The sequence below is a fragment of the Xiphophorus maculatus genome, chromosome 17 (genome assembly GCF_002775205.1).
Source record: "Xiphophorus maculatus strain JP 163 A chromosome 17, X_maculatus-5.0-male, whole genome shotgun sequence".
NCBI lineage: Eukaryota > Metazoa > Chordata > Actinopteri > Cyprinodontiformes > Poeciliidae > Xiphophorus > Xiphophorus maculatus.
This window is the reverse complement of record NC_036459.1, coordinates 15,554,265-15,577,469: the sequence shown is the minus strand read 5'-3', so window position 1 is coordinate 15,577,469 and position 23,205 is coordinate 15,554,265. Positions and strand designations below refer to the sequence as shown.

General features: G+C 40.8%; 1 protein-coding gene across 8 annotated transcripts in view; it reads left to right on the top strand.

Moving 5' to 3' along the window:
• Positions 1-23,205, top strand: part of kcnc2 (potassium voltage-gated channel subfamily C member 2) — a 61,488-nt gene that overhangs the window by 26,592 nt on the left and 11,691 nt on the right. For all 8 annotated transcript variants that reach the window (XM_023350195.1, XM_014469572.2, XM_005801170.2 and 5 more), the window contains exon 2: positions 20,701-21,631. In XM_023350195.1, the coding sequence (XP_023205963.1) occupies positions 20,701-21,631 (931 nt within the window). The remainder of the gene's footprint in view (positions 1-20,700; positions 21,632-23,205) is intronic.

Sequence of the window (23,205 nt, the reverse complement as noted above, 5' to 3'; positions counted from 1 at the left end):
CTGCTAGTTTGTGGCCTCTGAGGTTTTGAAAATGGGCCGACACTTTAAAATCATGTAGTGTGAGCTGGGTGTTATGCCAAGGAAATGAGGAAGGGAGATGTCAGTGGAGAGCACCGGAGTTGAGGCTTTTTTCATCCAGTGTCAGCAACAGAAAGAGAAAAGGCAGGAAGAAGCGATAAAGCCGATAAATTAAAATGAGGTCGATAACTTTCATTTATTTTGTGATTAATTGATTTATTGTTTATCGCGACAGGCCTAGTCAGTAGTGGAATAAAGCAGGGCATCTCTGGGTTCAGAGGTCATAAGAGTACCTTCATACTGCCATCTATGATACATCCGTTCTTTTAGTCCGATTCCCAAAGTATTAATTCCCTTGTAGCCTGATAAAAAAGAATCCCTTTTTCTATCCTTTGCGTCAAACCTTTGGCTATGGAGATATGATTACTTCCTGGAGGCATGGACTCTGTAGAAGTCTTAAACTTTACCCAATCACTAACATTTCCTTGTGACGTATGCAATCCGCCAGTTCGATGCTATGAAGCTTACCAGAAATTGCCTGAGCTGGAAACAACTGTCTTGTGAAGACAGGAGAGCCGATCCAAATGAGGCGACTTAATGATGGAAGCGTGGCTAACACAAACTAAGGACTTTGCTCACTTCCTCCGCTGCCATTGCTAAACCTACAGGCAGACTACAATTCTAAAACAGCGCAGAATGTCAACATCATCATTGACAACTTTTTCTGTTTGCTGATTGGTTTAAATTTTACCGAAGGGATTCAAGTCAATGGGAGAAAGCCCAGATGGAGCACCGAAGAGAGATGAGAACTAAGAGGAATTGTGTAGGAAGGCTAATTGCCTCTGGAACAATGTCAGGTTTTATGAAAAAAATAAAGAACATGGAAACATAATCAATATCTCCAAGCCTTTTTTTCACTTTTAGTCTGATATCCAGGTCACATAGCTCGTCTGAAAAACAGACAAATGTATTAGGGGAATTATATAAATCCATAAAAAATGAGAGAGGTTGGAATGACCTTGACTCATGGGTGTACACAACCTTAAGCTAATATTTGGGAAACTCTTTGATTCAATTTCAGGATTCAGCACATCATTAATCAGCAATATTTACACACTTTGACAGTCGTTTCAAAACTCCTAGTTGTTTCTCTATCATTCATCTGTTGGATGCACTCAGTGAGGTTCATGATTTCTGAGGCATTGTGTCTTCTGGCATCAGGTGTGTGCTCACTTTTTGAAATGCTTATTCTCCACGTCTGAGTTGTTCTGTTGGAGAAAGAATGAGGATAACCCACTTATCTCCTGTCTTTATTCCTCTGCCTTGGATTGCCTCGTAACATAAAGACACAAACACACACACACGCAAGCAAATTTTCCTTCCTTGTACTAGCTTCGGCCGCAATGACCTTGAAGAAGTTGAGAATTTGAAGATCACAACCCTGTTAGCGAGTCGAGGGAGGGATGGATGTCACTGCTTTCCTTGGCAGATCCAAAGGCCTCACTTCGATGTTTGCCAGCCTGAGCAGTCAAAGAATGTGCTTTCATTGCAGAAGGTGATACCCAGACTGACCGAGGGGAGGGAGGACGCAGACAGAGCGAGTCAAAACCAAAATAAAGTGGCTCCAAGATGGAGTCTGGGTAATGTGAGAACGCCATTGCCTTCACCGTTAGTCTTGACCGTCTTTCCCTTTTTCTCCTTTCTGTCATTGCTTTCCTTGCTTTTAACAAACTCATTCAACTTCAGTGCACTGACTCTCACTGTCTCATTCACAAACGATACATGAAGCCACATGAATGCATTCTGATATCACACGCATGCACCTCTTATCGTTGCTTGATCTCATGATATCGTCCGAGCACAATGGGGCTTTCCAGCCTCTGGCAGTTCATTTCATGGTAACACGACATCAATCTGCAGGGCTGCCCTCTTGCTCCGCTCATCCTTCCGCGGCCGCACTGCTTATCTCGGTTACCTTCAGGGTAAAGCAAATGTTCTGAGCTCTGCTGCCTTTAGCTCACCTCCACCTTGTTGTGTTTGTGAATACCTACAAACGAAAAACAGTCCAGCTGGTTTGCTTGTGAGAGGATGATGCGTGAGCAAAATGCTAATTGTTTTTGTCTTAAAGTAGCATCACACTTTCCAATTTCCCTGTGTAGTAAAGCAGAGAAAGCGGACTTAGGTTGTGACCTCTTCTACATTTAATCCCTTAAGGCATTTCATGAGGGTGTTGCAGGAATAGGGGGTAGCGTAGGTTGCTTCTAATGATTATCCAATCAATTTTTCACCCAAAACAAGCAACGTGTCCTCATTTTTAAGGTCATGCTGGTTCCAAATGCAGGTTGGAGTCTTTCAGGGCTGTCTCTGATCCTGTTTGGTCTATTCAACAAGCTGATCTCAAAGCCTCTCCTATGGACATAAGGTGTAGGTCATTGGTGAAAGACTAAGATTCTGGATAAAAGTTTCTGGCTAAGGCTTCGTTTCTTGGTTGGGTGAGTACTTCAACATTTGGGTAGCTTGTGGTCGAGGTCCTCTTTGTTAAAACAAGTCACTAAGGGTAGTTTGGGAACTTGCTGGCATCCTGAACATTTGTGTCAAGGTTTTCTAAGGCATATCCTACTGGAAGGAGACCCTAGAAAGGCCCTGAATCTACTAGAGAAACCTGCTCACCTGGGAAAGGCTTGGGATGAGACTTAAAGTGTCAGTAGAGAGTTGAATGTCTAGGTTTTTCCTCATGGACCAGTTACCCACACCAGGTCAGAGGTCATACGGTCATACGGCACCACTAGATTTCTTTTGTATCATTGCTGTTTGATAATTTTTGCATCCTCAGTTCACAACACCGTCACAGTAAATTAACTTGTGAGGAAACAATGATTTCCCTTTCAGGAAGTTCAGATATTTTTGAGTCCTGTTGAAAATACTGACCAGTTAATATGTTACCTTTAACTTTCCTAGCATTTTTATTTTGTCTGACTTGAGGTAGCAGCTTTATTCAGTTGCAAGACAATACTAGGATGGATGTCGGTCAAGCTTTGCTAAGTTTTATAGTAGGAACGGCATAAAATCATAGCAATAAGTTGTTCCTTAAATTTCTGTTTTGTCGTTTTAATTTTCTTTACTGGTTAGAAGAAGAGGATTCGGTTTTCCCAGTGTTGAGGTGAAGCAGTCCTTGTTATAATCTCAGCTCTGGGGCTGCTTTGTTCTCTGCAGCCTCTGATGCGTTCCTCTGACTTCCCACAGGCTAATTGGCACTAATTCGATCTGAAACACCAGATAGCTTCACCCTGGTCCTCAGCGCTGATACCCATTCTCCAGGGAATGCTTTTCCGTGCAGCGCACTTCCTGAGCGTGTGCTCAGGGAACGAGGGTGCGTGCTGTGGTGGAGGCGGGATGCAGAACTCATGTTTGTTTGCATCTGAATCCTGATTTAATGTGCGTCTGCTCACAAATGTCACTTTTTGCCGGGTGGGTTGCCTGGCGGGGATGTTGAGGTTGAGTGAGCGCACTAATTTGATGAGAAGCCCCATTGTTGTAACTGATGCAGATTGGCTTTCTTTGTCACCAGCAGATAGGAATTTAAAACCAGCTTATGTAAGGCTAATATTCAGAAATAATTAATCCCATTAAGTGAACCGCTAATGCCTGGAAAATGTATTTTTCTAGAGCTATTTCCTCATTGTTGTTCCTCATCGGTGTTGAGTTTCAGACCCGGAGGCTGCATCCGCCTGGCAGGTGAAATGTTGGATCCGGAACATAAAACAATTCCTACTGTACGTGCTCTACTTTGAAAAAGACGCCCCTGATTTGTAGTCATGACAACACCAGTGACAGTAAGTCAACTGAAAACCCAGAAGATTTATTTTGTCAATTTGAAATTGATCGACTTAATCTCAATTTAACCTTAAAATAGTTTGGCATTTTGGTCATTCTGACCCCATACAAAGGGGTTCATGGTTAATACCCAAACTGATTTCAAAGTTGTTGCTCTTATTTAGACAAAAGCAAATGTTGAATCTGTATTAGTGGCAAAAAAAAATTTCTAAGTAAAAAGAATGCTTTCATTTTCTTTAACATTTATTTTACCAGAATAAAAGTTATTTTAAAGGAATCCTGGCTAAGAGGAAGCATTGAAACAACACAAATCCCCCCACAATTTTTAACTTTTTGATTTTGACCTGCTCAACAATGAATTAAACACATAATCATGAAACATAATAGCTACAACAAACAAATTTCACTGCACAGAAATACAGTTTATGACATGAAAACACACATAAAGCTAAATCCAGCTCCTCTCACAGGCTGCAAACAACTGCTGTCTTGCCAGAAACTGAAGCGATATGCTGGAAATGCAGCATCACACTTTGACCTTTACATTACTAGAGGTGGTGTGTTTTTGTTGGACACTGCTAATGCAAAGGGGGAATAAAGGTCAGATTTTTTAAGTTGAGGCCCTGATCTGACATGGTATGTGCTTTTTGCATCAAGTGTTCAGCAGTGTTTTTGTCTTACGATGAGTCAGAGAAATAAAGGATCATTTTATAAAAAAAACTACAAAAAAATTGATACTCTTTTTTTTTTTGTAGTTCTTTTGCGTTATTACCATATGTTTTAGTCTGTAACCCCGAAATGAAGTAAGGAGCCACCAACGCCATGTACAACGCCATACTTGATATAAAAAGTGAGTAAATTTCTGTCAACAATCTCAGAAATGTCTAGAAAAAAAACAAGGAAACGTCTGAGCTCCAAAAGTCAAAAATGTGCAAGAACATAAATCAAATTTTGAGATTCATCTTACAAACTTGCAGGGGTTTGACTTTTGCTACTCAGAAACTTCCAGGTTTTTTTTCTAGAAAATTTCTCAAAATTTCTGAGTTGTTTCTAGAAAATGTTCAACTTTTGGAGCTCAAGAATTTCCAAACAAAAAAACGTGGAAATTTATGAGCTCAAAGTTGAAAATTTGCAAGAATAAAACAGAGAAATTTTCTCAAAAAACGTGGACATTGAGATTGAGCTCAACATTTCTGAAATGTGTTTTGGAAGAAATGTACTCCTCCCTTTTCTCTATTTTTATCTACAATGGCCCTAATATGCTGCTGTAGCCGCCATATGTCACTTAATTTATTAAACAGAGTCCACTTGTATGAAGTTTAATTTAATTATGAATATATCTGTTCTGTGAAGGTCTCAGTGATATGCAAATTTTTTGTGAAATCAGTTTTTCTTTGATAATCTGGAAACATATTTAGCTTTTTTTTTGTATTTTTCGTAAATATCGACATTTTGACTGAAGAAATGTATCCATTTTCAAACCAAATTGCAGAATTGCAGAAAGACGAATATAGAGAAAATGCAGTGATCTCCACGGGGTCCCGGGCCTTTCAGGGACCACGTCTCTGCTCTCATTTCTTGGTGGCGTGCAGATTCGCGCCTCTTCTTGTCTCTTGCTCTCCGTTTCTCTGGGAGTGTGTGTGTTAGGGATGGATGCCGCTTCATGAATCATTAAGCACATTTCTCTTCCACGCTGGAGTGTGATTTGGCTAAATGGATGTGGATGATAAGAGCTTTTCCAGCCTATCTTTATTGTTTAACAAGTAGAGCTCCCGACGGTTGACGGTCAGGATCATAGTGTGGAGAAAGCAGACGGCTTTTTACATCTGTCATCAGCGTTCCTCCGTCTGTTGTTCTTTCATGACTCCCTGTCTATTTATCAATGGATAGTTCTATATTTTTCTCTGTGTGGATTTCATTCAATCAAAAATGTCCTTTTTTTAAGCTTTCTGGTTTATTTTGTCCCAAAGAGATTTGGGGAACCATAACTGTATCATTACTTCATTTCTGATAGTCATTCCACAATGATATAGTTGGCAGAAAATGTTCCCATATTAAATATCAGTAAGGTTTTCTTTATGATAAGTCTGCAAATGTTTTCTCTTGGGATTTAGTTGTTTTTTTTTATTTTCCAGTTTTGTATTCAGTCCCTTTCTACTCTAAAACTGAAATAAAATCCAGCTCACACAATTGCCGGCAGAACTAAACTAAATTAATAGAGATGGCTTACTTGTAGTTTAATCTCAGTGTAAGCAAAGACAACATCAGGAACAAACGCCATGCTGACTCTAATAAAATACGTTTGCGGTCGTTTCAAAACCTGAAATAGTTTGGTATATGAATTCTTTTGCGAGACGCAATCACACATTTCGCTGTGAAATTTCAAAGTTACACCAGCGACGCCAAAAGACACCAATTCCGGCGTATTTTTGATTCTCTAAAAATCTCAGTGTTGTCACACGGCTTCACAGCAAAAAAAGAAAAAAAGTGACAGCGTTGCAAAATTGAGCCTTTTCGTGAGCTCTTTGTCAGGCCGAGAATGCGCTTCTGAATCCCGCGTGAATAATTCAAGAGGCAAGCCACAAATAGATCAGGTGTAGTAGTGACAGCTGTGAGGCTTTGATCCTTTTCTGAAGAATAAATGGCAGCAAGTACGCCTGGTTGTTTCATCCTGCAGCACACACTGTCGAGCGGAGGTCACCTCCTTAGAATAGGTGGGTTTTATTTTTAACACGTAGAAGGGTGCTGTCAGCTTAGCAACCGCATCATCATAACATACTTTTGTCAGCGAGTGTTTTTGTTTTTTTCTTAAGATTTGTCTTCTAGATGGATTAAAATACTGGCTTTTCTGACTTAAAAAGTTCGAGTATCATGAAGTTTTAGGTCTGATAATAAGTAGATCAATAAATAGGGATTCGGGTCAGTTGTTTTAAAATGTGCTCATATGGTCTGAACTCCCAAACTGAGAGACTATAAATGACCTCCAACTCAGTCACAGTGAGCACTGGAGCACCTCAAGGCCGTGTGCTCGGTCCACTAAAGTTTGTTCCGCTAACAAACGGCAATTTGCAAATGATGCCACAATAGCGAGACTCATTCATAAGATTTACAAACCAATTTATAGTGAAGATGTCAAACAATTAAACAACAACATGGTGGTCTAAACAATAAAAACGAACAAGAAGAATGAATAGCATTGAGTCTCTCTGGAGTAGAAATTTGTGTCAACTAGTTGAAGGATGAGTAAACTTTCACGACAGGTGGTCTTTCTTTTCGGTTACATTATGAATCAATGTGTTCAATATGTTTAAATGTTATTGAAGTGATGTCACATGTAATTTAATTGTGTGACACGCTACTGGTTGGCATTTTCAAAGCCGGATACATCATGGATATTCTATTGGGACGAAAACAAGAGAAAAAGAAGAAAACATAACCGCTTTTTGTCTTCATTGTCATGGGATATAATGTATCACTGTAAATAATTAAAATAAATGAGCTTGAAGCTGACTATGACACAGCTGTTTTGAGCCTCGATTGGTTTTACATTTATGCGACTCCTGTCATGTTATTTTGATTTTCTATCTTTAGTCTTCATCCCCATTAGTTTCATTAGTGCCATTTAGTAGGTGTTGCTTTGTTATGTTTAGGTTAAAGAGGAGGTCAGACTTGAACTATCTCCTTTTCAATTCTATGGAACTTGTAAAGATGGACTTACTTTTTCTATAATCGTACCGAGAGTCATGTAAACGTATTTTTTCTAGGTGATTGGAATCTTGTCCCTGATTGTTACAGAACTGAACTACTTCGGATTGGTGCCAAACTTTAACATGGGGAGGCAAAAATCCAGATAGGTGCAGTGGACCTAAGCTGCCGTTGCTTTTAGTTCCCCAAAGTCTGTCACATCTGCCTGGTTTTGACGCCTTAATGTCTGAACGCTTGCTGTTTTTTAAAGTTCTCAGCGGCAGAGTGGTGGCTGGAGATTGGCGTTTTGTAACAGCGCCTCAGCATCCAACATGGAAGACGATCAAACCGGGGGCTTTTGTCTGATCTGGCCTTGCCTTTTGTCGCAGCCGCCATCACATACACGCCTCCCCCCAGCCCACACCTGACCCTCGTTGCCACGGCAACAGAGGCTTTCTCATCCTTGCCGTGGCCCTGAAGACGCCGACTAATCCCGACCCGCCGTGGGAATCGGTGGATGGGGTGACAAACGCGGCGTGATGAAACCGTCTGGCAGAACGTTCGTGGCACTTCCTCAGACTTCATCTGCATCTTTTGTCGTGAAATCTGCCGATTTAGTTTCGTGAGGTAAGGAATGTTGAGGGAGGGGGGGGCGATCACCTGGTTTGTCACAACCTCACGGACGTGAGTTGCGAAAGACTGCCGTTAGTCTGGTCAGACTGCCGTTTCGTCCAGCCCACCTTGAAGTGTGTTTGACCCATTTCGGCTAAATTAAGCCCACAAAATCTGGAGCAGAAACTTGACAGAGGAGGAAATATCAAAGCGACGTGTGACAGCTTTATTCCTGACGGTGTGTGTTGTCTCTAGCAGCTTTCGACTGAAGGGGAGGGCCGCATGAAGGAGCACAGATGGTAATTGCGGGTGTGTGGGTGTCTGTGCGGACCCTGTCACACACACACACACACACGACGTGAACGTTTTGACAAGCCTTTATTTTTATTCCCCCCTTTATGCTTTACTCCACATAATTATCTGTTTGTTTATTTAAAATGAAATTTTATTCATGAGTTCAGCAAATCTTAGGAGGGCTGCCTAAGTGCCTGCCAACTAGGCTGTTAATCACAACATTAAAAAGCTCAGATATTAACATGTTTTTTTTTTGTTTGCTCATCAACACAGTTAAATGTCTTATCACACTTTAATGAACTGTTGCCTCATGAAAATATCCCTTCACTTTTATGTCTTGTGGCCTCTGTATTGAAGTTAGCTGATTGTGTGACGGATTCAAAGCTGTCGTCATCTTTCATGCTACTGTCCCGCTTCTCCAGTCATTGTAGAGACTTTTTTTCATGAAGTCCCATCAATCTGACGTGGGAGATTTATTCTGAAATGTATATACTGTATATATATATATATATATATATATATATATATATATATTTATAGATGTATATCAATAAGCCCTGATAATTTATATCATTAAGTTGTAGACTCCCTTGTTGTTTTTTCTGTCTGTCTCCATTGTTGCTGTTCATTGAGCCTGTTGCAAAAAGCAAGTAAAAGGCAATTTTTGCTTACCGACCTCATAATCCATTGTACTCATGGTTTCTGTCATGCATGTCTTTTTTTCATTTCAGTTTTCTATACTATTTTTGGTTGTTGCGTTTTATTTTGAATATCTACAAATATCGTCCAGTTCAAGTGTGGGGTGTTTTTTATTTTTATTGTTGCAAAGTTACATTTCATTGGCTTTTGAGATGGTGAACTTGCATTACTATGCCACTATTATTATCCAATTACTTTAAAATGATCTCAAAACAACAGAGTTATTGTTTGTCGCGATAACTTCTGGGACAATTTCAGTTCACAGATGAAACTTTGATAGCAGTCAGAGAGAACTAACACGGTTCAAAATTATTTTCAGGATTTAAAGTGGCCTAGTCAAAGTGTGGACTTACATCTGATTAAGACGCTGTTGCATGATCTTAAATATTGAAATCTGACAAGAGAGCAAAACCAAAGGAAATTCTTCAGAGGATAGATAATTCGTTTCCCCCCCACAACAACAAACTTTAAATTTCTTCAGTTCAGACACCAACAGCAGACCTGCCGTGTCACACTGCATGTCGGGGGGAGTGAGCAGGGTCTCTCTCACACTTCATGAGTGATCTCCCATCCAATATTTATGAGCCTTTATGTGGACATTCCCACCTAAACATTGGCCTCCGTGAGTCAACAGTTTGTCTGGGCTGCTGGCAATGAGCTAAAATATTGATGGGCACATGAGCCGATGAAAGGGAGAGGAGCAAAGCACCAGTTATATTTAGCACCAGCCTCTGTGGGACCTTCAGCAGAGAGTATTTTTGTCTGACTGGAGAAGTTGATCACTGCTTTTGTTATAGTTACTTTATTTTTTTGAGTGATGTTGCATTGCCAGCTGCCTGCTGCTCTCTTTAATCTTCATCTTCATTTCTGCGCTTCACACCAGGCGTTATTTAGGGCAGCTGTTTGACAGCAACCGACAACCAGGGATTATTTTTGAATATGTTGTATGATGGAAGAGACGGCAAACAGGCTATTTTAGTCGGTTTCTAGACGATCATTTAGAATGTTTCGCCTCACCCGCAACTCAATCAGTTAATGGCTATAATTATTTATGACAAAAACACAGACATATTCTTACTCCTAGTATCAGTTGGATTAATAATGATTGTAAGAAAAGTTATCTTGTTTGAAATGGAAGTAATTTATTATATACCAAATTTGTGGAAAAACTGCACTGCACACTGTATTAAAATGGTTTTCATCGTTGGCCATTGGTACACCTATATATTCAGCCCCTTTTACTCTGATGTCTCAAACTGAAATTTAGGTTGCATTTACCCCAACATTGTTTAATCCACTTTAATCAAACTCTGGTTTGTTTGCTTGGAAAACCCATTTCGTATGGTGAGGTGTGAATGCTAGGTCTTATTTCTTTTAAAGTGAACTCTGGAGCTGTTCGAATGCATGTGTGAATGCCAAGAGGAGCGGAGACCGCTCCGAAACCAGGAAGCGGACTATAGCGCAGGGCATTCTGGGTAAACCCAACCAAACATGGAGGAATGGCTCGTGGTCTTTTAACTACAACCACCGCCACTCCGTTTTTGTTTACATTTTGTGAAGAAGGAAGTTGCACTCATGTCTTCTTCTGAGGTTTTTGTGCCATTTCCGTCAGCGGTTCTTGGTGCAGCGCCCCCACAGGCGAGGAGGGGAACAGGTTCTTCAATAGGTTTGGATTGTTTGATACACTGCAGCGTGAAAGCGGACCGCATTGGCTGAAAATGGAACAAATGTTGCAAAAAATATTGCCGTAAAATGTTGAAGATTTTTTATTTTATTTTGAAAACTATCATTGCAAACTACCCTGAACACACCACACCATATATTTACAGTATATATACATATATATATATACTGTATATATATATATATATAGTAATTATTTTCATTTCCTTTTAATGTTGTCTGTTTTTATGTTAAATGATGTAATGTGACCATGAGTGCCAAGAAGATACAACAAATAAAATGTATTATTATTGTTATTGTTATTAAGGAAGCTGTTCAGATTTGATGGGACTGTGGAAGGAACAGGAGCACATGTCACCATGTTAGCAAGAAAAACAAGCTCAGAACCACTGTTGAATATGTTGCACTGTTAAACCAGTCACACTGTGTAACTACAGTATAATTTAACAAGCCTTTTTATTTATCTGTCAGTAATTACGTATGTAGGAAGCGCAGGTGGTACCTGTGTCGGTAAGAGAGAGGAAAGAAGAAACACAGCTGTAGAATGAAAAAGCATTTCATCGTCTCTGTGTAATGGAGAAAGATTTATTACAAAGCCGATGTTATTACATTTTGTCTGGACATATAAAGTCTGTAGATGCACAAGCAGCAGACATGCTTCGGTAGAAACTACAGTTCCCTGTTTAGCAGTTCCTTAAACTGCAGGTACACAGTTTCTTATTTTTCATTTGTGTTGGCCAGAATGCTAACAACCTAAACACACGTTTTTCCCACACTTTAAAAAAGAAAGTCAGACACATAGTAGTGTCACTCCTGGGCATCGTCTGACTTCAGCGTTTCGAATATTGCTGACAGTGAAATGAGCATAACAGTAAAAAAGCCTTTTTTACTGTTATGTAAAAACATAACTGGAGTAACTGGTTTATATATATAAACCAGTTACTCACTGTTACTCACTGTAATTGGTTTATATATATTCTAAAATTCCTTTGGAGATCCTATTATAATGTTGTTTTTATATATAGCAACCGCTGCAGTTTCTTTGAAAAGATGCTGGTCATGAATGAACTGTAAAGAGACTTACACCTTTAAGAGCAACTCAGCTGATGAGTCGAGATAAGAAGGGACGACGAGGTTAATCACAAGGGTGGTTTTAATATCATGTGGTAGAATCACTGTCAAGTGTCTGTGATGGCAACACTTCAGCTGAAGGCAGAGCCAAGTAGCTTTAAGTGGAGCGTCCTCAAAACGGACGAAAGCAAGCTGCTTTCTTCACAAGAGCAGTAGAGTATCAGGATTGCGGTTGGGGAACCTGCCTGCTGGGTGTACCTTGCCTCTAGATGGTTCCCCCCACCGTGACGGCAGATACCAATAACTTTAACTTGATTGAATGATGGAACAGGGTCTACCTTTTGAAATTTGGCCAACTCAGTACATTTCCTCATGCTAGATTTTACCCCTCCGATTTGTGGTTTTGTGTTGGTTCTCGCCCCAAAACCCACACAAAAAACGGCGCAAAACATTGACGTTTTTGGTCATAATACTAGAGTATTAAAAAAGCAAGAGGTGTACTTCTTTTTGCAAACTCTAACTTTGTATGTTACACAATTACAATGGTCAGTGACCCCAGTCCTTGTCCCCCGTAACTACAATGTACTTGACGGAGTTCGTAGTCCTCAATATAAGCTACACTTTGGGAATCCAGTGGTCGTAACATTTAAGATTTATGTAGTGACACTCCTACCTAAATCCCTACAAGTTAGCTTGTATCCCTACCTAGCTTGCTAGGGATACAAGCTATCAGGTGTGAGAGAATCCAATGAGTTTTCAAATGAAAACATGGAGATTACAGGAATGACCTTTAAGGATGTTAAGATACCGTCTATCTAGACACTAAAGGAACGATTTTCTGGTCTTCCTTACCCTAACCTCAAGGATGGAAAAGAAGTGAGGTCAATCACAATTCACCATCACAAAATCTCCTAGCAGGACATTTCTCAAAAAAGAAGACGTTCCAAGGACAGCCAGGGTTCAAAGCAAAAACTTTGAAAGACTTTATCCGGCCTGGGTAACCGCCGCCCGGGGCCACGTCTGGGTTTTTCTCACAAGGGGACGAACATCAGAGCATGCCAAATAGAGCAACATAGCTTTCCTCAGATATCCCCGTTCTGTGTTTAAATGAGCCCACGGTATGGCTGGCAGGGATCCGGGGGTCTTATCCACCGGCCCCGCCCTCTTCTCCAACCGCTGACTCCACCGACTTAAAGGGACAATGAATTATTCAAATTAGCAAGCCTGAAAAATTTCGATAGGCTATTTTTAGCGCCGGCATGTTTGTGCTTGACAAAAGCTGTAGGCTTAGGAGGGTTTTCCCGGGTGTGTTTTGCTGTCATGTCACAGTGAGTAGTGTAATGAGGACTGGGGGGAGGAAGAAATGTGTGTGTGGAAAGGCGGCGACGACGGCGTGGGGAAACTCCGCTCAGATTTTAGTTTAGCAGGAATCAGCTTTCCCGCTCACTTCCATCCTCTGTTTTTGTGTTTATTTATATTTTTGGCCCCTCGATTAGCAATTTAATGAAACTCATATATTTTTGTTAATGGGTGTGTAAAAGCAAATCTCCTGTCTTGCTTTGTCATCTGCTTGTCGTCCTACAACGGCGGTGACAAATGCGGCGAGTGTGTTTTAGAAGACAGACAGGGAGTGGGAGGGGAAACCCTTTATACGTCCCGAAAAATGGATTGTTCATTTCTCTCTCACCACTTTCTTTTTTTTTTCCTCATTACTCTCTGTTTTCACACTTGAGATTCACCATTTTGAAGGTGCCGTTACCATGGCGGCAGATGATAAAGGGAGAGGGGGAAAAAAGTGTTTGACAAAAATCTGCCTTTTGTTAGGGGAACCCAGCCGTTCCAAGTCTGCAGAATCGATCGCCGTCCTCCCAGAAAGCTGATTTATTTATTTTTCTCGATTTATTTAACGAAAAAAAATCTCACCCAGCCTCGTCTCTAAAGAACAAGGCAGAGATTAAAATCAATTACATGGCGGTTTAATTATGCATGTGCTACAGTGGTTTTTAGAAGTGGAACATTGTGGTTTCACTTCCTGAATGATGTTGATTTAAGCACCGTTTAATTTCAGAACGGGGGAGCTCCGTGTGACGGGAATCACGATACAGATCTCCCGTTCACCGTTCTCCTGCTGCAGGCTGATATCCTGACTGCGCACACACTGTGTGTGGCTAATGGCCTGGAGTCCAGGCAGCACATCTGAAGTTTTAGTTTGAAATACAGTGGATCTGTTGCGAGATTTATTTATTTTATTTGGCCAAAAGTGCTTGAGTTCAAAAGTCAAACCCCAGATTCAGCAGTTTGGCTTTTGTCCTGGCTGTTGAGATTTTGCCCTTGAAGAATTGCTTACAATAGTCAGCAAATGTCATGTGATGGTACTTATTCATCAATATTAAGGAATTATTGACTTAAAGAGAGTGCAACGGGACTTTACTCGGCTGTTTTTGTGTGTTTTGTTAGAATCTCAACTGGTTTTTGACCTCAAGTTGCCGTAACTCATAAACTGTACGCTGCCGGATCAGCTTGTCTCGACTTTATGAACCTGAATTCATTTTGTTTCTCTGGAAGCATGAAGTCTGGGCGTCGCAGGGGATGAAACGAGACGGGGAAGATCCTCTTGTTGTCTTGTTAGTGATTAGCGTCGTACCCCGGCGTGCTGTCGGTATCCCGGCTTGTAGTCACGCCAAGAAGGGGAGTGGAGCACTTTGAAGAGAATCAACACCACTGAGTGACAGGCACAGATCAGACGATGGAGGGATGTTTCTGCTTGGGGGGTCCGAACCTCAAGCTGGAGTTCAGTTCCGTGTGAAAAATCCAGAAACTGGGAGAGAGGAAGGCTGTGATTGGGGGAATCCGTATCCTCCGTCTACTGAAATACATTGACATATTTTCATTTGATGGCTGATTTGGCAAACTTACTAAGCACTACAAAGGCTCCCTTTGAGTGGAGAGCCAATGGGCCCTTGTACATACATTAGTCAGACATTAGTCAGGTCTATCTTCTGCCGTGTGTTAGCCAGAAACGGACAAGCTGGGTGTTCAAGTTTGAACGATGAATCCTAAAGCTCATCTTAAGGCACCTAAGTCTCAAACAAAATTGGTCTCAAACTTTTGTGCTACATTTGTGCAGCAGAATTTTTTTGTTTGTGCCGCTATTATTTTAAAGATGTTGTGAAATGCTTCCAGAGGTCACGAAAGGTCAACCAGCCATCCCACCTTCTTCAAATCAGGCAAAATTGGTGTCAGTCAATTCGACTACGTTGGTGCAGCAAAGGTTTTTGTTTGTGCTGCTTACGCTTTGAAGATATTAATAAAAGTTTAAAGGTCGACCAGCCCCCCACCTCTACTTTTACAAAGTCAAGCAAATTTGGTTGTCAAACGTTTGTGCAGAAACAAAAAAAATTGTTTGTGCCGCTATTATTTTAAAGATATTAAGAAATGTTTCCAAATTTGTTTATTTTATTTATTTGTTTATTTTGGAAATGTAAGCAGGAGTGAAAGGGGTCAGATGAAACATCTGGAAACATTTCTATTGTTATCTTTAAAATGATACCAGCACAAACATTTGAGGCCAGTTTCTTTAGATTTGAAGGTTTGAGGGGCCAACTTCCCTCAGGTGGCTAACTGACATAATTTACAGAAAAACCTGTTCTGTGTCATAAACATAGCGCCCTGTTTTGAAGGTTATTTTTCTTAATGACTTGTGTTTCAGCTGCTCTCTGCTGTAATCATGTCCCACATCCTAGATTTAGCTGGCAACACAGTCATTTTCACTGCACTTTAAGTCATTTTCAAGAGTGGGGGGGGGGAAAACCCCCACTATGCTGGGTCAAGTTCACCATAGCAACCTTCTGCATTAGATCTTTCTAGAGTTTGTCGGTATCCTCAAGGTCTCCTTGGCTTGCTGTCGTCACAGCAGAGGACCAAGCTAGCATGACGGCGGCTTGTTTTCTCCGGCCGCAAACAGACCACAACCTTCCGTTCTCGGTGTCAAACAGACGGTGGCGGTCCCAAGGGGCCGAGGCCAGCGGATGTCCTAATTGGTCGCCGCGTGGGCGGAGAGAGGCATGGAGGTTGCATATTTGTGTGTTTATTTGTGCAGTGGATGCCAGCCAAAGTGGGCACATCTGATGTGTTTCCATCATACCGCGTGAAATGTGAACCGTGACAGTGGATCCTATTTTAGAGTCTGGGGGCTGGAAAAAAAACAAACAAAGGTTGTACGCTGGAATCCATGAAATACCTATTTAAAAGAGAGATTTTCTTTTTCTGTCGGGTCAGAAACTGTGAAAAGTATGGAATAGGAAAAAAATAATAATCCAGACTTTTTCTCAGAATTCTGAGGCCCCAATCCTCTTCCGTAGAAAACAAAAGCAATGAACTGTTTTTTTTCTAAAATTAGTTCACTGGGAGCTCTTCATCGGCTGAAATTTGTCTCTACAACGGTACTAAAACATTAATTAAATATGCTATGAAAAGAGGTGGAGAAGAATATCCATCGATTGTCTGTAACCAACTTATTGCTTTTGGGTGCTGAAGAACACAAGAAGTTTCACTCTGCTGTACAATTCAGACAATAAAACTTCTGCTTGCACATTTCACAAGCTGTGTGATCTTTTATGGATTAACTGCAAGAAGAAATCTACTTTTGAAGAAGGAAAGATGCATTTAGACATGTAGAAGAATCTGAAAACACATGGTAGAAAGTTGCTCTAGTTGAACAAGACGGAAGTTTAGCTACATGTACAGGAAACTGTGAAACATGGTGAGAGGAAGCTTTTGTGCAAAAATTCGGGTGGAGATTCACTGAAATGACCCTAAAACAGACAGCTACCCAAAAGAATGGTTTAAATGTATGCATCTTTCAGAATGGCCTCGTCAAAGTTTGACATTAATCCAACTGAGAGTTTCCACCCATGCAATGTAAGCGGAAGCATTCGTTCTCCGTAACCCGGAATTTTGCAGTAATTTCTGACCACACATTTGACGTGACGAGATCGGTTTGTTACTTGCAAATAGCTCTTTACTCGCCCCGCCTGGCCGTGTCAACACCCTGCTCTGCTGCCGCTGAAGCAGCTTGATGTGGCATTTCCCTCCGGCCGAGGTCTGGGAGAGTCCCTGCGTCTGACAGAGACGTCCAGCGGAAGATGAAGCAATTACAACGACGGCGTCTGTGCTTGAAGACTGTGACAGCGATCGCATCCCATCAGCGTTTGAGGTGGTGGTGATTCAATTCCCGACTAAGTCGTCAAGTCAGAACTGAAGGGAAAACACACAGATCATGAAATTAGGCGGTTAAAGTACTTGATTTATTAGATTTTTCTCCAGGTTGGGTTACATTTAGTATTTTTGAAAGCTAAGGGTTGTGCTAGCTTTAGTTTTTTTCTCCAGTATCATGAATGTGGTTAAAAGTGTTAAGTCTGATAGATCATCTTTAGTTGTTGGCATAAAAAAAGACTTTATGCAAGGGAGCAGAAACAAACATTTCCATTCACAATAAAAGCAGCGACGTATAAAGCCTTACTTGTTGCCCTTGGAGACCAAAAGATGTCATCCCTGTCTGGTTTACGCTGTTGCTTATGTTTAAAATGTCCTTGTAAACCCCAGGATTCCTTAAGAGGAAATGTTTTAATGTCATTTCCACAGGGAGAATGAAAAAGGAAGGTTTACGAGACGGTTGCAAGAGCTGCTGTTCTGTATTCTGGTATAAAGATAGTGGCACTAAAAGACATTGAGATGTTTAGAGTCTCACTGCCTTTCAGTGGCTCTCCAGGAACTATGACCCCTGCTTTTTTTTCTTCTCCCTTTCAAGAAATACAAACTCAGTAGTTTGTTCATTTTCCACTTGTGAAAAATGGTAATGGTGTGGAAAATAAAAGCATCACCCTTTGGATCTCTGGCTTTTTTTGAACAATGATGTCCTTAACCTTAAAAAGGCAAACCTTAATCTCTTCATCTAGTCTTCCTTTTTATTTAACTTCAACAGTCTTTCAAGACATCCCAGCTAAAACTAGCTTAAATCCTTAGTTTAAGCTAGTTTTTAGTTATCTTAAACTAAGGGTTAGCTTAGTTTAAGTTGCTTTGGCAAAGTTTGGTACTTAACCAAACCTAGCTTAGATTAGTTTTGCTTACCCTAGCTAGTTAAGTAGCTTAACATAATTAAGCTGGTTAGTTAGCTTATTTTAAGCTAGTTTAAGCTAACCCTGCTTTAAACTTTTCCACAACTTTCTCTCTCTCTGCTGTGTTCTTCTTCTTCTAAAAAAAACACCTTTAATACGACAGTTTTCATCAACTGACATGACAAAAATGAGTTTATCCCTCTCCCTTCAGCCTCGCCCAGAGTTGTTTATCTCATTTTTCATTCCTGCAGCACAATACCGTCTCATCCTCAGGTAGCCTTAGTCACAGAACTTCCCTCTGCGGTTTATTAAAATCATCAATCAATATATCAATCTGTCTTTGTGACTTTCAGTTCAATCAATAGGGAGTTTTTATGATGACAAACCTTTGTGATTTCTCGGGGCACGCATGAAGGTCACCAGTTGTGCCTGTGAAACAGCCGTCTGAGCTGTTAGCGGCCGCGAGCGACAAACCTCCCCGAGCCCGAAATGTGATGATAAAAGATGGCCTGAAAATGGGGCTCGTCCTCAGGGCTAAATTAGATCTGCAGTCGGAGTTGGGCCGTCTGTGCAACAGCTGCCCAGCTCTGCCTTCAAAGGGCAATTTGTAGAAGTGGAGGACTTGCTTAGCATGCGATATGTGTGTGTGTATGCTGGAAATCAGAATGTCGAGAAGCAGCGTCTCCTGGATAGTGCTCGTGTGTTTTAATGTCTTTCATAAAAAAAAGTTTTTAAACAGAACAAAGACTGTCCATCTGCTGGTGAGACTGGACTCACCCGTCCTTTGGGTTGCCAAAGCAAAAGCTGCAAAATCGCAGCTCAGCAGTTACCATCAGTCAGCAGCATTCACACAGCAAAGGCGTCCGTTTCAGCTTTTGTTCTAGTAAAAAAAAACAACAATTACTGACATATCTCTTGAACATGGACTAGGTCTGCTCTGTTTCACAGATGGACAAAAATGTTGATTTTTCATGACAAAAGGTTTGAAGAAATAGACTTTTTTTTTTTTGACATGTAAAAGCATTCCTTAAGCTACGCCACATGTTTTCATGTTTTTCACGACTAAAAATATTTGATTTTTTTTCTTTTTGCCTGAGACCAGTGAAGTAAAAACGTATGGAATAGATTTGTATTCCCCCTTCTTCAGGCATTTGTAGAGCCATAGTTGCTACAAATTACAGCAGCAGGGCTTTTGGGGAATGTCTCTACCAGACTGAAATCTTTGCTCTTTCTTCTCTACAAAAGATGAACATAACATTGTCAAGTCCTGTTTAATCCTGTGGCAATAATCAATTATGAATTAAAATGACCTCGATAATTTATTATTTTTGGTGGTTGTTTTATTTATTTATTTATTTTAGTTCCAGTGCTTGGTGTTCTGTACAGAATTAAAGTTTATTAGTCTTTCAGAGGGCAACCTTGCATTACTATGCTATATTATCAATATATTAGTTGAAAATTGTCTCAAATCAACAATATTATCATTTGTAGCAATAATTTTTATGACCATTAGTCTACCTGGAACAGAATGTCAAAGAACTCCTTATTAGAATCAGCTGAAATGTGTGGGGACACTTAACGTGCAGCGCACAGAATACACACCTGAAAAGATGCATGTATAATTGTAAACATACAATCAATATGTTCAGGAATGCAATATGTTCAGGAACCGTTATCTTGAACTGCGCGCAGTTCAAGATAACGGTGACCCAAATAGTGGCAATGATATTTTGAGAGTGCGTGAGTCATACGATCCAAAAAACCAAGCATGAGAGTAAGAGTGTGAAACGACTTCTTCTTGGGCGCTCAGTAGGCAGCAGAGCACAACTACGGATGGGGTGTGGGAGGAAAGTGTAGAAGGAGCACACTGGGCTGTGCGTGGAAGTCTGCTATTCTGGCTCTTGGAGAACGCCTGTAAATGTTTGCAATGTCTGCCTGAGATTCTCGGAGTACTGCTGCGATTCTGCGACAGACAGCCAGGTTACTGTGAAGAAAAGAATCTGCTTGATGTTAAACTTTGATTTCTCTTTTTAAAACTTTTCAGATGAGTCGGGTTCTCTTCTTTATGTGGTACCGATAGTGTGGAGGTTTTAAACAACAATATTTATTATTTGTATTACTATAAAACATTGGTGTTTAAAGTAATACATGCATTCTTTATGTATTTATGTGGTTATCAGGCTACTGAACTGTACATATTGCCAATTTATGGCAGTACGTAGTCTAAACTGTAAAACCTTTAAACCTTTGGTTCAAACAGTTGGGTTGCTGTTGGAAGCCAGCTTGTATTACTGCTTTCTACCAGCTTGTTTGCCATTAATAAAGCATTTATAACAACAGAAACAACTTTTTAAATTAACTGTTTGGTTGTTATTTGCTTCTGCTTCCACCAGTTCTATCTTTTGTGTTGCTTTTTTACGCTTCCCGATTGTCTTACATACCAGCAGCAATGGACACATTTTGATATCTACATTAAAATTTCTGTTTTTCACAAAGATGACAAAGCAGTGTTTTTAAGTTCATAGCTACAGAACACTCTAGCCCCCAGTTAAATCTGAGTACTACTTATAACACAAAATCATGTATAAATCTCTTAGTAAACAGCTTGTTATTAATCACTTCATGTCACGTTGAAGTAACCTTAACCTTGATTGATGTGTTTCTTCTCTTTTGCTCTTTTCTCTTTTAGTTCATTGCCTTCGCGTCTTTGTTTTTCATCCTGGTCTCCATCACCACCTTCTGCTTGGAGACCCATGAGGCTTTCAACAAAATCATCAACAAGACCGACGCGCGGAACAGCAGCGAGCCGGACCCGGCGCCGCAGTACGAGATTGAGACCGATCCCGCGCTCACATACGTGGAGGGAGTTTGCGTTTTCTGGTTCACCATCGAGTTTCTTGTGCGCGTCACCTTCTGCCCAGTCAAGCTGGAGTTTGTTAAGAGCGTTCTCAACATCATCGACTTTGTGGCCATTCTGCCCTTCTACCTGGAGGTAGGGCTGAGCGGCCTCTCTTCGAAGGCCGCCAAGGACGTCTTGGGTTTTCTCAGGGTGGTGCGTTTCGTCCGGATTCTGCGCATCTTCAAGCTAACGCGTCATTTTGTAGGGCTTAGGGTGCTGGGCCATACATTGCGGGCCAGCACCAATGAATTTCTGCTGCTAATCATCTTCCTGGCGTTGGGAGTTTTGATTTTTGCCACCATGATATATTACGCCGAAAGGATCGGTGCCAAGCCCAATGACCCCACGGCCACTGACCACACCAAGTTCAAGAACATTCCCATCGGCTTCTGGTGGGCCGTGGTGACCATGACTACTTTGGGCTATGGAGATATGTATCCGGAGACCTGGTCAGGCATGGTGGTGGGAGCGTTGTGCGCTTTAGCCGGTGTGCTGACGATAGCCATGCCTGTGCCCGTTATTGTCAATAATTTTGGAATGTACTACTCTTTGGCCATGGCTAAGCAGAAGCTGCCCAAGAAAAGGAAGAAACACATCCCTCAGGCAGTGCAGGGAAGTTCTCCGATATACTGTAAAGGGGACCTCAACTTGACCTGCAACAGCACTCAAGGTGACTTGTGCCACGTCAAAGGGGGTAGATTACTAGAACGCAACCGTTCAGGTAAGACCTCAATAAAACATTGTTCAAAATGACTAACTAACGCCATTCTAGCTATCTTAACACCTCAGTCTGGTTCACACTACAGCACCATCTCTGCAAACGCAAACATGCAGATCAGTGACTCTCTTTAGTTTGATGTCTTGCCCAATGGTACATGCCTGAGGAGGCTAGGGTTGAGCTGACAAACTCAAAATTGGGAACCAACTACTTTTCCTCAGAGGCAAAATCATTCCTGCATTTAACCGAATGCCTTCCTCAGTTAGAAAGCTGTAAACATTTAGCAGGTTCTTTCTTTTCTTACACCGCATTGACCTTTTCCACATCTTCTCCCGATTCAACTCAGATCAACTTTTTTCAACTCAGATCAACTCAGTCAACATATTTTATTGGAATCATGCTACATTGCATTGGGAAGTGAATCAGATGAATGGTTTTAAATTGCGTTTACAATGACATATCTGTTTCTGTACAACTTGAGGTCAAGAGTGTGGCTTTCTTTCAACAATGGCTACAGCTTTTTCAGTTACCATGGGAGTGTGTCATAACTGCTGTCCTGTCTTGGTAGGTTTGCATTTGTTACATGCTCTTTTCTTTTCGGTTTGATGGATTATACTCCTCTTGGGATTGTTTAACTTTGGATGTTTTTTTTATAGCCTTACCCTGATTTATAGTCTAATTTTAAACGCCGTGTCCCGTCTGCTGTTTTCCTTGCTCTTCGTGATTCTGTTTGTCCACTAATGTTCTCTGATGAGCCTGTGAGGCGTTCACTGACATTAAGTTGAATTCAGGTGAACTCAGATGCTTACTATACGGAGGTCTTACAAATACAACTGGCTGCACTGGATTTTATTTTGGAATGTCAAAATAAAACGGCCTAATAACAAATCCACAACACATTTTTTATGTTGTTATTTGTGAAGGGATTTGAATACGTACACTTTTTCTCTACTAAATAATTAAGCACCAATAAAACACATGAATTTCTGTGGCTGTAAAGGGATGAAATGTGGAAAAGTCAAGGGTGTATAAATACTTTAGGAGCAAACTGCATATACTTCTTCGCCTTTTGGTCCAAACAAGCCATCAAATTATTTTCACTGCATTTTTTTTTTCCCAACAGCAGTTGCTATGGTGATAAAGAAGGCAATGCAAAAGATGGTTAAAAAAAGGAATATAAAGCTCAGGCTGATCAGAATTCAGGGGAAACGCTTTTCCTCCACTAGGGACTGATCCTTTGCTGTTCACACTGTGGGTCGCTGCTTTTTTTTTTCTGCCCCCAGGTTCATGTCGGCAATTTACTCTGACACATCTGATAGTGATGGAAATTAGTGCTGACCTTTGTGTACTAGGTTTATTTAAATTCCACTGAGGAAATCCCCAAGGGTAAGCGTGTCCACTGGGCTTTTTGCTGGTCATTAGATCTCAGAACCTTACATTTGAATAGAGCAGTGATTTCTGCTGCTTATAGGATATTGAAGTTACCGAGTTGTTTTTCTGAATTAGGATTGTTTAAATGGATGCATAATTTATGTTTCCATCAAAAACATTTAAACTGGCTTTATCGTTTTGGGATT